This window comes from Rhamphochromis longiceps, linkage group LG17, assembly GCF_057381845.1.
Source record: "Rhamphochromis longiceps isolate RC_006_pf linkage group LG17, R_longiceps_female_GT1.1, whole genome shotgun sequence".
NCBI lineage: Eukaryota > Metazoa > Chordata > Actinopteri > Cichliformes > Cichlidae > Rhamphochromis > Rhamphochromis longiceps.
Window position 1 is genome coordinate 34,912,905 of NC_140573.1, and position 17,038 is coordinate 34,929,942.

Below are 17,038 nucleotides of genomic sequence, written 5' to 3' on the forward strand. Positions count from 1 at the left end.
TATTCTTCACTACTGAGTGTTTGTTGGCTTGGAGAACTGTATTTAATATAGATGTGAAGGCTTCCATGTCTTGAAATCCACCTCAGTAATAACACACCGATTCCTGTTTGAGTATCAGGCAGACCTGGAAAGCATCAAGACCTGGGCCTGTAAATATTTGAAAGGATTCTGATGATTGCGATTTGTGTTCGTTACAGAAGTTACAGAAGAATACAGTCAGCTGTCCTTCTTCATGGGGAAAAGACGGCGAAAACGATCCATTTGTTAATTAGACGTCTGAATGAGCCAATAGCGCATAATTGGGGCTATGAATAGAAGTTTAATGAATGGAAAATTATCAGTCATTACCCCACTCTAATCAGTCATTTATTCCATGATAAGACACAACTCTTAATTGTGCCGCGTGTTATAATGTATGGTAGACTTTTTTTGATTTTGTTGGCATGAGAAACAAAGCTGATTGATCAAACCGTCATCTGTAGGTCACGCATACAACACCGCGCAAAGATTTAAACTGAGTTCACGTTGTTAATTGTTTTTCTCTGTTATGTGCTTGGCATATTAATATAGTGAGATATTAATGTGACCGTAAACTACAGTCTTGTACTGTTTGCCCTGTAGCGATTTCACTGGAACAACTGGGTGCTAACTGCTGAAATTACCACACAGCAGCACAGTTAATCAACCTTTCAGCTACAAACACCTTAATTACTTGAAACAGCATGTGTAAATGAAACACATGTGTCCAACTGTCCTATTATTGTTGTAGTGATAATTACAACTTTTGCTATGGATGTATTATTATCTCTTCTCCTAACACTCTCTTATCAGGGACCAGCAAAAAGCTACAGCTTATTATCCATGACAATGAATGAAAGTAGAGACAATTCACAGTAAAAAAAAGCCCCAGAATTATTTAAGTTCACATTTCTAATAGATGTTTTTATTAGTGGTAGTATATAGATATTATTAAAGGTACTAGTTGTGCTAGCAATTGCAAAAACAGAGTAGCGTGACTGTTTGCTTCGTTCTTTATCACCCACATTTTCCCATTGTTCCCCGACTTCTCTCTGACACCCACCTTATGCACCTGTTTCCTGCTCAGGAATAGAGTGGATCACTACTAATAGGAAGGTCATTGGTTCAATCTCCAGCTCTTTCAGTTTACTAGTATTAGGATTAAAGATTAGGCAAGTGCCCCCAATATGCGTATATGTAAATACGAAAGAAAAACACATTATGAACACTGTAAATGTGTAAAAAAAAGAAAAGAAAATGACCTAGTAATTTTCTGCCAGTACATTATCCACTTTTTTAAAGAAAGCTTATGGGCATCTCAGTGAATGGTAAATGATATCATTCAATAAGTGATTCAAAATATGAAAAAATAACATCTGTAAAAATTGCTTGATTTTAAAAACAGTACATTAATTTAGAGAGTATACAACAACAACTCACAAAAATGTTTATTTTTTATAACTTTTTTGATTATTTTATTTTGTGCATGATATCTGGTTAACGTTCTGTCTTGAAGTATGCTTTCCCTCCCAAGATAATCTTTTTCTTTATTATAATAGAGCATCAACTGAGAATTTTCTGTTTTATTCCTGTTATTTGTACACTATAATCACACACAAGGACCCACACACAGTGAGCATCCAAACACATGCATAATGTGCTACCCATCCCCTGTCACAGTGTCTAAACCAGCATCACAGCAAAGAACACCTGACTTTGTTCTAGTTTCTCTCACTCGCTGCTCCTTCAAAGGCATCGTTAGATTAAAGAGAGGCAGGATGCCGCGCTTTTTCATGAGCTACGCTGCAGCAGCAGGCCCACTCTGCTCACTTCACCCGCTGGAATTTGAATGAGACAGATGAGAAGAATGAAGGAAGACGAACCAGGATGAAATACATGTGGGTGTGTTTGTGTTCAGGGCGTAACTTATTACTGCTACCGCAGTGTCTCGAACCAACAATACTCAGGTTTTCCTATAGCACCTTTGGACAGTGAAGCCCACATTTAAGCACGCAAAACAATAGATGAAACCTTTTGTTTAAACCCTTTTATGTACATGTTTCTATTTGAATTATTGACAATTAATGAATATCATATTACATCTGTTAATTAAGAAATTAACAGATTAACAAAAAATAGGTCAAATACATTAAAGGCTAGAGAGAGAAAACTATTCTGACACTGTCTTGGTTGGTTTTTATGTCATAACCTGTTCTGACCAGGCACCCACATGGTGATATGACCCCTTGAAAGTTACCCAAAACTTTGTTGTTGAAGCTTTTTACTGTGAACTGGCAGAATACACAAAAGATCCTGGTTATTCTGTTACTCTGTCATAGGCAAATAATCAGTGCAGTTTTGCTGTTTAAACTAAGGTGTATTTAATGATCTTCATGCTCAGAAAGCTGGTGATAGAAAAAAATGTGTTGAAAATAACTACAGGGTTTTCAGCTATGTCAGTTTAAGGTTATGCCAAAGCATCTCAATCAGACTTCAGTCTGAATTTGGACTAGGCCACTCCAAAATTGTGTTCTTTTTTGAGCCATTCGGTTCAGATGTGTACTTGCTGGTGTGTTTCGGATTGTCCTGCTGCATAAGGGACTTCAAGCTTCGGGGCACGAACTGATGCTCCGATGTTTCTGGTAGAGAGCAGAATTCATCGATCCATGAATTAAGAGAACTTTAAGAGAAGAATTAAGAGAAGAAGCAGGCCCAAACCATCACACTACTTTTTGTGTGATGTTCTTTTTATGAAATGCTGATATAGCAGGACTCAAACCTTCCAAAAAAGTCCACCTTTTATCTTCTGTCAGTGCACAGAATATTTCCCCAAAAGTCTTGGAGATCATCAAAATGTTTCTTTTGCAATTTTCTGTGTCTTTTCCCATGGATGCAATTTTTGCCCAGTCTCTTTCTTATTGTTGAATCATGAACTCTGACCTTAACTGAGGTAAATGAGGCCTGCAGTTCCTTAGATGTTATTCTGGGTTCTTTTCTTGACCTCCTGGATGAGTTGTTGATGCACTCTTGGAGTAATTTTGGCCACTACTAGGAAGGTTCACCACTGTTCCACGTTTTCTCCATTTGTGGATAATGGCTCTCAGCGTGGCTCACTGGAGTCCTAAAATCCTAGAAATGGCTTTGTAACCCTTTCCATACTGGTATATGTCAGTGACTGTGTTTCTCATTGTGCTTGAGTTTCTGCATAGGGCCAGTTAAGATTGGACAAATGGATAATTGAATAATTTGGATAATAATAAATGAAATACTTGGGTTATGTTTGTCTGTATATTTGGACTGGTATTAAAGCAGTGCTTACATTCAAATCTAATTGTAGCAAGAAAGTTGTTTAAGGCATAAGTTGAAATTCTTGGAGATATGCTCAAGTGTTATGGGCTGAATGTGGGATTTACCCTCATTATCCGAATCTGTATATGATCTGACTTTGTGCCGATTGTGTTGGACAGCCAGATATTGATCAGCAGTGACCTGAATCTGATTCATCCAGCTTTCCTCAGTGTCTGCATGCCTGTGCATTTAAAATAAAGTCTTCAAACTTTAGACGTGTTTACTTCTGAAGAGGGGATTTTCTGTGATAACAGCTTATTTACGAAACACTGAAGAAAAGGCAAAGCTTGTCATTCTCTTATCTCTAGAGCCTGAAGCTTGTGTGCAACTTTAGTTTCAAGGCTTAGTATTAAGCTATGTATTTTTGGTCATGCTATTGTGCTTCATACACGTATGGAAATCCAAGCCTGTTCATGCCTAGCCCACCAAACACCACTGGTGTGTAATAGATCAACATTCAAATACATTCAATTATCTTTGCTTTGCACACTGGGATTAATCATTTATAATACTAGGCTGACTGCAGGGAATTATTCCTCAGTTCCTGTGCCACTTCTGTCACACAGATAAAACTGGCTGGATATTATATGAGGAGATGGGGAGCTGTGAGAAAAGTAGGTGCAGTGTTTACCTGATTTAATGTTATGCATAAAGGCCCTGGTGATGGGGATGTCACTCGGATGTCTCTCATTAATTCCTCAGTTCAGTGGGCTGTGGACACACACAGTAGACTGACAGGGAATGAGGAGACTTCACCGGTGTCTCTTTAATGCTTTGAAATGGGAGTATAGTTTAGCTTTGATGCCTCCTATCACTAAATGGACATGCACCCCCATCACACACACACCCATCCCTTGCACCAATATCCCACCCCCCACAATGTGAGTCAGTCATCCTGGTATGAATACATGAATACTGTAAACTGTAGCGACAGGCTAAATTACTATGCATGCAATGAAGACACCAAAGGAAAAAAAAATAATCAAAATGCTTTATGAATTCCTGTGAATATGGAGATCATGAGTCTTGGTAAAGCCTTGAGGCAGGTGTGGTGTTTTTCCATGTGCTGCATTTATTCACCTTGTATGAATTCACTGAGCAATCATTTCTTTATGATCTTTCACAAAGATTTGAGCGTGTAGCCGATTGCACAGTATCGATCAGTCACTTCACTTTCCACCAGCTACAGCGCATTCCTTTATTATGAGTCTCAGATAAACAGCACGCCCGCCTCCTCTCATGCTTCCTGATGCACATCCGCGCACATCAAATGTGTTGTCTCTCTGCAGGAGACAATGCAGTCTGCAAAGAGTACACTTTTATAAGAATCTCTCTCAAATCCAAACATGTAAACTTCTGTCCTCGGCATGCATAATGCATGGTTTGTTTGAAGAAGACATTCAAAGCGAATCACTAAAAATTGTGTTCGGGGTTCTTTGACACGTAGGAGAGATATGCATAGTAGAAACACCCTATGATTGATATGAATTTTGTCAAGTATTCTGATTTTAGGAACTAATATTTATGTTTCATAGGGCCACTCTTGAGCATGCCACTGAATAGGTTTAGTGTAAGAATATGTAAGGATATATTCCGACTGAAAAAGTGCTTATTACCTGTCAGATAGTGTTTACTATCTGAATGTAGAACAACTGGGATCCTCAGAGCTATAGTCATGTTTCATTATCAACAATTATGTTAGAAAAACAGCTTTAAAGGCTGTGTGAAATAATTTACTGAATGCAAATTTGCTCCAGTATACACTCACCAGAAAACGTTTACCTTCAGAACTCCTTAATTCACAGCAGCATAACACACTTGCGAGATATTTGCTGGCTGCAGATCCATGATATGAATCAACGTATTCCACCACATCCTAAAGGAACTCAATGACATGGACAAGACACCAGTTTGAGACAATTTGAGCTGACGTGATGTGTTATCCTGCTGGAAACAACCATCAGAATATGGTCATAAAGGGATCGATATGGTCAGCAAAAACACTCAGGTTGGGTGTGACAGTTAAACAATATTCAGTAAGTACGAAAGGGATTTAAAAGTGCCGAGATCATATTTCCATTACACCACCACTGTGAGCTGTAAATACAAGGCAAGATGCATCCATGCTTTCATGTTTATTTCACATTCTCATCCTACTATCTGAATTAATCTGTATAAATTGTAGCCTCAGTTTACTTTTCTTAGCTGACAGGAGTAGCACGTGGTATTAGGAAGAATCTCGATGATCAGAAAACAAGCTGTAAGCAAGCAACAGTGGGAAAGAATAACTTTAAACAAGAAGAAACCTCTGGCAGAAGCAGGCTCAGGGAGTGGCAGTCATCCACCACCAGGTGGATGTGAGGGGAAAGAGAAGAGAGCAGGACAAGAGAATAGGACAAATAGCAATATATAGTAGTGAGAGTGAGTTTTTAATGAGTGCTAATGATGAGTGAAAAAGAAATGCTCAATTCATCATGGGAAGTCTCCAGCAGATTAACCCTATTGCAGGATAACTAAGAATGTGACTGGCTTACTAGATATTTGGGTAGATATGCAGTTGAACAGGAGGTGATTACTCACTGAAAAAATATCTTTCTACAGATTTTTTTTCTTATTGTTCTTTTATTACAAATATCACCATCAACAAATACTGAACTCAAGGCCTCGTCAATTAACTTTACAGTGAAAACAGCAGACTGAGTTGAAAGGCTGCAAATATTATACATTTTCATTGACAGCACCTTGAAAAGTGTTGCCTTTTCAAGGCTAGCTGCACCGAAACATTTTAGACAGACTATAAAAAGGAATTTACAATAAATACAAACGACAGTAAACAATATAAATAAGAGTCTGTTTAACATGTTTAACACAATTCACGCGATTATGTTTCAAAGGGAGGGTTGAAGGTCAGCCATTCCTTTTGCCCCAAAATTCAAATACTTGACAGGTCAGTTTGTTCTGTAAGTTGAGGTAAAGCTGTATCAAAAAAGCCCTCCCAGCTCATGAACAAAATGAGCTTTTGAGATGGCAAAATTGAGTCTTTCAGTGCCTTAAATTCAGTGCTGCTTATCAGACAAGTCTGACTCAAGTGACTTTATCAACACAATAAAAGCAGTGGTTTTAGATGTGGAGTCGTAGTCCTTTAGCAATGTAATGAGGTCTCTCTCACTGCGGGCTACAATACAATCAATTAGTGTCACTTCTGACATCGACGATTTGGTGGTAATAAACATAAATAAGAAATTAGAATAAAATGCTTACAGTACTTTGACATTCAGTGTAAAAATTTCTTTACAAAAAGCTGTGTGAAAAATATCGTATTTCCCCCATTATAAAAAAAACAGCCAAACACCTCGATCGAGGCAAGTGAAGTCGCTTCATGTGCAATGACACAAAAGAAACGAGAGTAATGGAGACACAGTACATGGTATACACAAGGTTAATGTGTTGGTCCCTCAGTCTGTTACGTGAATCTGTTTGAACCAACGCGCTACCAGAAGCAGGGAGCATTACCAAAATGCCAGCGTAAAAAACAGTTTGTATGGCCGAGGTCTTGCAATTGATTGTTGAACTATTCAAACATTCTTAAAGTGTTAGTTCCAGAGTTGCTTTGGGAATGCTACAGACGTCTTCGGCGTTAACGTATTTGATTTAATCTCAGAAATGTACACTTAAAAAAAAGAAGAAAAAACAAGCAGTAGTTCCTCGATTGCTGTCTACCTGACTTAATATCTTTTATTACACAGTTGTGACAGAAAGAAAGGCATTATGGACTTTGGAGCCCTCTGGGACTCTGGCCCCATGGCTCATCAGCTCCTGAATAGTCATCCAGTTATCCAGGATCTTTTTATTTCGTTTCTTCATCATCTTTTTGTGACTGAGCTCCAAGATATTGATCTCCTTCCTGCCTTCAGCTCCACTCAGTGGTCCCTCCTTTAAACACTCCAGGCGGCTCTTTTGCATAAACTCCCTCCTCTTTCTTTGCTCCCTGGCACGTGCCAGGTGCTGCTTCCTCTCCTCTTTGCTCCAGTAGCGGCCCATCTTCATCTCACTCATGGCGTCATCATCTGTGGTCATGCCTCCACTCCTCTCCTCTCTGATCCTTAGCGCCCTCTCCCTCAGTATGCGATCACGAGCAGGCCTCCGGGCAACGTATCGCGTCCCGTCAGCTCGAACTTTGACCTTCCACTCTAGTCGTGGTTCCCCAGGGCGTCCGTTACGGTGCACGGGATCTCGGCAGACACTGAGGAGACTCAGCTGGCTCTGCGAATACTCCACGGATGAATGCTGCTGTAGCAGTTGCATGTAGCTCTGCAACAAAGAAAACAGGGTTAACAACGAGGTGTTCTTCATATGCGCTTTACTCAAAGCCACAGCAGCATCAGGTTCACATGCATTATACCTGAAGTTGCTTAGATCCTCCCTGGCCATGATAAGGGGTCGTGTGATATGAAGAAGCGTAAGGAAGCCCTCTCCTTGACTCTCTGGTCCTCCCTTTCTTCTCACACCTCTCATCATCTGCAGGCAGAGCAGGGTCCGACTCAGACCTGGAAGGGTTGCTCTGATCAGGGCTGCTTGAGATTACAGGACCTGGATCTGCTTGTCTGCTACGACTAGATGTGCCCTGGGGCTTGGGGATAGGAATAGGGCTTGAGGGTGTTGAAGAAGCCAGTCTGAGGTTTTTCTGGTTGGTAATGCTGATGTGTCTCTGCAGAGAGTGGTCAGGAGATCTCTCCATACCCAGTGGTGTTGAGCGTGCACTTTCTGCTGTGTTGTAGGCACTGGAGCTATCCTTCTCGCGCATCTTATCGGCTTCCAACCTCTCTGGGTGTTCGTGAATGTCAGCCAGCCTGCTGTGCCGCTTGTGTCCATCTTTGGTGCTCCTTCCTGGTGAACAGGGCGACGGCTGTGAGTGCTCCTGCTGATGGGACTGGCGAAGCTGATGGGCCTGCATAATGCTCTGGCATTCGAGCTCAATGCTGCGCAGTTCCTCGTTTAGCATCCTCAACTCCTGCTCCACCCCTCCCCCTATGTCATCTACGCAATCGGCATCCTCTCCCCCTTGTTCAGTAAGGCTACACTCTATACTGTGTCGAATTGAGTACACCCCACACTCACCCCCGTTTCGGATCTGACACTTGAGCTCCAAGAGTTGCTGGAAGCGATTCTCCAAACCTAAGATCCCACCTCCACTATTGCGAACACTCCCTACCCCTTCGTGGCCTTGGCCTGTGGACAGTGTTCTCGTGCTCTGGTTTTCCCGTGGGACAACAGCTCCTCGCTTGGTGTGGGGATGCTCTGCCCGCCACCGCTCCCTTAGGCAATGAGCTGGGCTCCTTCTTTGGAGTTTAGCCAGCAGTGGTTGGTGCTCCGGACTGTCCGTACTGCGTCCAAACCCACTGTCTTGATTGTTGGAAGAACATGTAGCTGTGTCTGTTGTCATCCCTTCTTCAGCTTGATTCTGGAGTATTAAAAGAGAAACAGTTGTATTAGTTTATGAATGTTTCAATCATTTGTAAGACCATAAATTCTTTGTTGTCAATGATTTACGGTGGTCCGTCACTATAACGTGGTTGACTTTTCGCGGCCTTGCTGTTTCGCAGATTTTTTTGGTGCAGTTTTGCATGCTTTTATTTTTTTGTTTGTTTCCTTACAGCGCATTGTGTTCTGCGTCCTGATTGGCAATAGACCATTGTCAATCAATCTCGTGCCGTGTCTCCTGTACAGTACAGAATGTGTTTAGCTTGTCAAATTAAATAAATCTTCGATCGCTAGCAGTGTGACTCTGAAGTGTTGTACTGTGTTTGTAAGTTTTCTCCCCAACAAACACAACACTGTCGACAAAACGTTTTGCACCGTCAAAGGCAACCGCGGGTGCTTTTGGTTTCTACAATACTGGACTTATTTTTCTACAAAGGTTTGAACTTTGAGAGTGTTTAAACGAGAGAAAAGTGTGAAAATGTTCATGCCTGTCTGAGAAAAGTGTATAAACTGTGTAGTGAGGGGTTTTACAGCCTTAAAACATCTGTAATAATTGTAAAAAATAAAGTTGGCTACTTCGCTGATTTCACCTATCATGGGTTATTTTCAGAACGTAACTACCACGATAAACATGTACTTGGCTGCTTTATCTTTGGACATAAACAAAGATTAAAAAAACTAACACCATCAAGGTTTCAATGAACTACATGAAGTTAAGCTAGGTGGTGCATAAGGATTTAAAAGCCTGCAGATACCTAAACTGCTGTTTTAGGATAATATCGGCACAGCAGCAAAGGCAATGTCTGAATTGTTTTCCAAAGTACATGTTGAGGGTCAGTCAAGTACAGCAGGTGGTGAAAATAACTAGTCAAGAACGTCCAGACCTCACTTTCTCGGTCAAACAGGTTCTCATGCTAAAAAACCTTAGCTTAACCCTCATCTACCTAAATATGTAACATACATTAATTTACAGTGAGAAGCAAAATAATAATAATATTAATAATGATGATGATAGCAAAACATATTTCATCTCAAAGCATAATTAGTTATGTAATTAATATAGAGAAAAAAACATTATTATTATTTGTTCAAAATTACAATTAATTTGCATATTTTCTAAAAAAATATTTTATTAATACTTTATACAACTTGCTGCTTTTTCAAGTACAATCTGTATAAGTACTTAATAGCTTATTTACCACCCATTTGCCCCGGTATTTCTTAGTTTTTGATATTTTTCAGTAAACATTTTTTGTGGGGGGTTTTTGTGTTTGTTTGTCTGGTTCGTTTTGACCCCAATATAAAATCACCGAAACAGACACACAACACAGCCCAGACATCTAATCACTCCAGCATTTCCTGGGTCTGTCTTGGGGCCTTCGCGCCTCCTCCCCTCCTTAGCCTAGAACAACGCCAAAACAGTCTCTCTTCACCACTGTACTTTTAATGGACACTTTGTCTGTTGGTTGCTTCACTTAGCGTACCATCTTACCTCATCTCCCCTGTCAAAGCCATGTTCCTTCTGCTTCCTCCTCTCCTCGAGGATCTCCTCCATGAGCTCCTGTTGCTCATCGTCCAGCCATCCAGCCTCCTCATCTAACTGAAATCACAACATCTTGTCAGAAACCTCCCTCTTTCTCTTTGGCTTTGAATGAAAGTGTTTGTGTGTCAGCAGGAACTCCAATCACACTGACAGGAATGGAACGGGAGGCAAGTGCTTTTATTTGACATGACACAGGCTGTCAAGATAGGGCAGGAAGGCTGCGTAGGTGTGTATGTGTGTTTACCTGGATTTCTGGCCTTGTCACCAGTAGTGTGATGCTCCTTGCTTCTTCACTTGACAACAGGGCAACAGCCTTCTCTCTGTCTTGTACTTCACAGCCATTTATCTGTACATCAAGATGAGAATAGATGGTTCTGTCAGTGAGAAAGAACTGATACACAACAGTCTGCATATCTTACAAAAGAAATTAAATGCTTTTTCTCCATATACCTACCACAAATAAAATGAATTCAAATGTTTTAGCAAGCCACCTTGACCACACTGTCTTTTGATCTTTATCCCCCTTTATACCCTTTTCTTCCTCCATTCCTCCTCTCTTTTTTTAATACATTTCTTTCTTGGCACTCTCCACGTCTTCGCTGTTGCACTCATAGCAAAGAGACTCACTCGAGAGTGCATAGTCCGACCTCACAAGAGTCTACTCTCACCAAACCATCCAGACATACAATTAACTGTTCTTTGACAGGTGGCGTTCATCTTTTCCTCACTAGAGTAATGGGCCTGTCAGAAGAAGATAATAGGGCCAGGAGTACAGCAGGCCTTGCTCCCCACAATCATTCATAGTACCGGGAAACAGAAACAGTGTAGAGAGAATGGAGTGCTGAATGCAATAAATATGGAGGAGGAGTAATGTTGGTATATTGTTGTTCAGACTAGAAGCAAGTTGAGATGTTGCTTACCGAGGTCATCAATAATAAGACGACTTATCTGATTTATGCAATATGAATAAATAACTCCTTTGTGTGAATGTCATAGGCTACACATTCAGGGTGTCCACCAGAAAAATGAGATCCAGGCTGCTGTGGTGGGATCTAACACTGCACTTGCTGGCTGTAACACGATCCACCTGTCATTTTCCACTTGTTATAAAAAAAAAAAGGAACAGTGTGGGTCACTTTGTTTTGTGGTGCAAACCACAACCACTCTTTAGGACTGTTTAAGCCACTGCCAAAGAAAAGGCAAAAACTGCCATCAGAGAGTTTGGTAAAGTGATAGAGGCAAGGTATGTCGTAAGGTTGCGGTGAGATACTGTCCCAATAAAAGTCCAGAAGTACGGGGGCCCAGAGAGGTCAAATGCAATTGCAACTTGTGAAAACAGTAGCAAATAGAAAATACTGTAAAAGCTCACAAAACACAAAGAACGAAATAAAGAAACAAGAAATAGAAGAAACAACAATAATAGAAGGTAAATTCAACACATGGAATTAAAAACAAAAATCAAAGGAAATTCATACAAAAAACGTGTTGGTGTTTTGGGGGAGACAACAACAGAAACCGAAATGTGAAGGATTATACTGAGACACGCTTAAAAGAAGCAGAGGATGGGATGTTGGGAGGGAGAAAAAGGTGCAGGTAAAGACATATTAAAAAACAACAAAGTTGTGATTGTTAGATTGAAATGATCTGATTTTGCGTCAGAAAGAGATCAGTTCTGTAACATGCTAAAAAAATAATATTAAGTCTGCGTTAAGTGTTTAAGATAGATGCTTTGAGAACTCTTGAGTTTTTATCCCTCTGAATCACTGTGAGTTCCTGAGACACAGTAAAATCTAAAGATAAGTGATTGCTTTGAAGCCTCATTTTTTAATTGTCTTCTAAAGAACTTAAAGGCCAGAGGCAAACAGTTCTATAAGCCAGCAGCACACCTCACAGACTGTGCGTCTCTAGAGGCTTAAACAGCCCAGCAACATATTGGTGCAAGCCAATGAAGCAGAAAGCATTTACATTTACAGTGAATTAGTTGCATGAGTACTATGAGGGTATTTAAATAAATGTAGAAATACATGCACTTACTGATATGCACTGACATATTAATTCATATTTTATCTGAACATGTGTATGAATATAAGAAAATGCAAAATAACAGGCTGTAGATCAAAAAATAAAAACATAAAATCCATCAAGCAGCTCAGCGTAAGACCCAACGAGGGACCTTGGTCACACACACCTGCAAGCCCTTTCACTGTTTATCCTGCATACCAGTAGGAAAATTATTTAAGACATTTAAATGTAATATCAAATAGTAATTAGTTATTATTCATATCTGGCTCTCTTCCATAGCATGTCTTGTCTTGTCCTGTTTTCATCTGATCATTCCCAATTGGTCGTGGCAGATGGCCACACCTCCCTGAGCCTGGTTCTGCTGGAGTTTTCTTCTTGTTAAAAAAGTTTTTCTTTCCCACTGCCGCCAAATCACTTGGTCATAGAAGGTCACATGATTGTAGGGTTTTCTCAGCTTTTTATTTTTATTTTGTGCAGTCAATATAAAGTACCTTAACTCAGTCTGATGTTGTGATGTGGCGCTATATATATAACATTGAATTGAAGGTAAAGAACTGCACATGTTTTGTTGTTTAAAACCCCTTAGGCCTCACAACAATTTACTGAAAATACTGACATTTCTCACCGTTAATAAATAAAGTGCTGACAGCCCGTCTCGTCTATACACAGCTAATTGTGCCATCTTTACACTGTACGCACTGTGACCCCATGGCTGTTTCTGCATAACGAGGAACAGTGAGAAATTGCCAGAGAAAGACAGCGATCCTAGAATTGATGTAATGCCTGGTGTAACTGCAGCTAAGGACTTTAATTTCCCTGGTAAAACGAGGTGATTAAAAATACATAAGCTTTCCAAGACTGGAGACACCAGCCGCTTGGATATTCTGTAAAAAGGACCGCCTCGAAAACAAGCTGGCGGACGTCCAGATTAAACATAGAAAAACAGAGTATTGCTGTTTTCTTTTCTTTTTTTTTTGTCTTGTTCAGTTGTACAAGATCACATGCTGCCAGTGATGTGACTGTGAAGAATACTTGCGCACAGACACAGAGTCAGTTCATAACATAACCTGCTGTTCATGTACTTCGGGCACTGACATGAAAATACCCACCTGCAGAATACGATCTCCTTCCTTTATGCGCCCGTCTTTTGCCGCTATGCTGTTCGGCTCAACCTGCACAAAAGAAGTTGAAAATCAATGCTGACAGCCAATCACCACGCAGCTCTGTATCTCGAAAAGACAGCAGCGATGCACCACACTTGCACCGCCGCTCTTTTATGTCATGTTTGGAGAAAAGTCTGTTTTTTGATATAGAAATGACACTCATTTTTCTTGCCTCCTATTTTTGATATGATGCAGGTTGATTTTCTCAGGTACTTGTGTCATGTAAAGGAAATGGAGATACATACGAAGCAGTGAATAAAAGCAATGAGAGAAAGAAGGGAAAGAAGAAACTAAAAACATGTGTTTGTGGCATAAACATCGTTGTGTTTAGCAGAATGACGCAGCAGTGCATATTTTTCAAAATGCATCTCAGTGGATATGCATATAAGCTACGGCACCACCCAAAGCCCTCAACAACTACTTCATAAACTTTGTTGTTCTTGCATTGAAGATCAAGAGATTTAGCGATATGCAGAAAAAGCGAAACTTGGTGGAGTGGGGTTGAAGAAAAAAAAGCATGCCTTTCTGGAAGTTACACCAATACCGCATGCATTATAATACTGGGAATTAGCATTTCTATCCTTCTATCAAATGTATAAAAATAGATCTGTTATGCCGGTTGGAGCCGTCACAATCTGCCGAGGTTCAGCAGGTGCCTGCGCTTTTTTTCTTTCCCTTTTTTTCTCCTTTTCATGCTTTTCGAAAACTAACAGGTGAAAAACCGGAGGAATAAGTGACATCTCGCAGAGTTACAGTGTGTATGAAATTATTTCTGAAAAGACTGAAAATGAGCTAACCACACTGCATGTCTTTGTGTTTCTGCCATTTATCTCCTTATGTTGCTGAGCTAATCCTCACTGTAGCTCTTACTTTTCCCAGCCTTGCCTTTTGTGTTCATAATGGGATTGAAATTGCACCTGCAGTCAAACTAAACATTGAACATTATTGAATTCCTTTCACAGCCCCTATAATTCTATCATTCATTCAGCTCTGTCATGGAAAAATGTAATAATTTGTTTTCATTTTGTGTTATTTAAGGGGTTTTTTTCAACAGGAAGCAGCGCAAATCATTTGAATAAAAAAAAAAGAACATCCGTAATGCATTTCTTCTTTCATTTGTGCGTTTGGCATTCAGATGGTGGATTCCACTAAATGTGCCATTTAATATATTGTGTGTTGGGGGTTGTCGCTCAGAGCTTATTAAAACCTTCAATTCAAACTTGTTTAAGAGGAGGGAATGAGAAAGTCAGGAAGGGAATCACATTTCAAAGCTGACTTCCTTTTTTGTTCATGCATGTCTTATTCTGAGTTTATATTTGACTAGCAAACATGTGCTCTGCTTTCGTATGTAAAAACAAGAATTCTTCTGTGATTTCATCCTTTCTTTGACTTTTTATCACTCCAAACAAAGCTGATCATGGGGCCCCGGTTTATTACGTGATCAGGCAGCTTTGTCTCTTATTGAATTTAATCATTTTTTATTTTTAAGGGCTTCACTGCAGGACAGTTTTCTATGAGAAGTGTTGTTTCTGTCCCCACCTGGCTCACATAGATCCCAGTGTCCTCCTCATCATCAGTCCTGTAGCACAGTGTCAGGCCCAGCTTTTCTTGGCTGTTCTGCCTGCATAGCTCCACTTCCTGTTGCAGAAACACGCACACACATAAAAAGAAAAACAGTAAGGACTCTTTGATCGGGACCATTTTACTCAAAAGAAAGGTATTGTTTTGCAGCCGCGGGATCTGGACACAGACTGCAGTCATTGAGTCAGCTACAAACTCCTCTGTATACCAGAGTATTCTAGAGTGAGGTCCTCTGTCTGACAGCTAATGCTTGGCCCAAACTGGGTCATGCAACAGGACAATGATTACTACTACAACACCTGCAAATCTTCAACAGAATGGCTTAAAAACAGAAGAGAATCAAGACCTTCAAGTTATTGCAGGTAAAGGTGATTCCACAAGGCAGTTTTTCACGAGACTGCACATTCTTCAGAGTCCGTTGAAAACTTTCTTTCTTACTTGACTTTATATACTTTCTGAGTAAAGACTTATAGTGCAGTCAGTCATTGTGTTATCGTGTACAAAAACCTATCAGTCTTTGCAGCTTGTTGCCAGATTAGCAGGGTGCTAGTCAGTCGTACTGATAACAGAATTTTTAATCAGCAGAAGATTTGTAAGGAAGCCTTTTGAATTTGGGTATTTTCAGCATTGAGAATCTACAGGCCGAGCAGGTTTTTCAGTTCCACGTTGTTTTACCGGGTATTGCTTTAAAGAGACATATAACTGCAGTGATCACCAAACACGATAAGCAAGCAGAAACACATACAGCACAATAATTTATATAGTCCAAGTATCGCATGACATCATATATATAGATATAGGCTCAAATGGAGCCCTGTCAAGCGATCTGTCAATCAATAACATGAAAGTCTGTCAAACGTAAACCGAACATGTGGCAGCATACTGTGCAGATCTTTGATGGCTGTTTTGATACCATTTCATTCACTGATACCCTCCCACAGGAATTTTCTCTCAATTTAGCCTGACTCACAACTGGTTCCTTTTGATCTCAGCTGTGTCTAAATGTAATGCATAAGATAACTCCAACGGTAATCTTTATTAACCCCTCAGTGCCAAATTCATTTCACTGCTGTGATATGAAAGGCGGGGTGGGGGATGGATTGTGTGGGATAGATTGTGGGGTATAAAGACGCTGAGGGTGGGTGTGGTGTTCATAGGGGGCAAGAATTAAAAATCCCCAGCCCCCTTTTTTTCTGTCATGGGAAGCAACGATGGCAAAGATTGACAGGGGGAAGAAATTAATTTCTTTGGCATGTTATCCCCCTGTGGAAGCAGCCCTGACCTTCAGAGGTTGGGTGGGGCGTGCAAAGGAGTTTACAATATTGCAACACCATGTGCTGGTTTTGACAAGCCACACTCCTCAGCAGTTTAGTACACTGGTTGATTTGTACAGCCCCTGGCAGTGAAATAACAACTGCATGCAGTGAGATCAGGCAGCACTAATGCCTAACGTCAGTGCACATTGGGTGGTTCGCCAGGTTTCAGTGGATTACTGGATGCCTGGATCCACGGGTGCTAAAGCTATGAAGTGATTTGATTAGTGATGATTGGATCATAATCTGTGCCGCTGAGTTTGGAGCATGGCACAGCAATGACTTAAAAAGTCATTTCATCCGGCTTGCAATGCATATGACAACTGATGTGGTTTCCCAGCCTAAATAGGGAGGATCACATTTACCACATGTTACAAATATATGGGAGAAATAACGACACATTGACAATGGGTGGCATTTTATTACCACATTAAACATCTGGTAGTAACATTTCACTTTTATATGCACTTAACTGTTACTTCATGTTTCATTTTAAAAGAAATAGCTGCCAAGTGTAATGTTCACTGCCTCATTGTGTCCTCATTGTGGCTGATGATGATGCTGATGAT

At 40.4% G+C, this 17,038-nt stretch overlaps 1 protein-coding gene across 3 annotated transcripts in view; it reads right to left on the minus strand.

Moving 5' to 3' along the window:
• Window positions 1–6,139: 6,139 nt before the first annotated feature.
• Window positions 6,140–17,038, minus strand: part of pdzrn4 (PDZ domain containing ring finger 4) — a 43,891-nt gene continuing 32,992 nt past the window's right edge. For all 3 annotated transcript variants that reach the window (XM_085387270.1, XM_085387269.1, XM_085387268.1), the window contains 6 exons: window positions 15,115–15,213; window positions 13,522–13,584; window positions 10,635–10,736; window positions 10,340–10,447; window positions 7,769–8,827; window positions 6,140–7,677 (listed from right to left, as the gene is read on the minus strand). In XM_085387270.1, coding sequence (XP_085243396.1) covers window positions 7,105–7,677; window positions 7,769–8,827; window positions 10,340–10,447; window positions 10,635–10,736; window positions 13,522–13,584; window positions 15,115–15,213 — 2,004 coding nt within the window. In that variant the 3' untranslated portion in view covers window positions 6,140–7,104. The remainder of the gene's footprint in view (window positions 7,678–7,768; window positions 8,828–10,339; window positions 10,448–10,634; window positions 10,737–13,521; window positions 13,585–15,114; window positions 15,214–17,038) is intronic.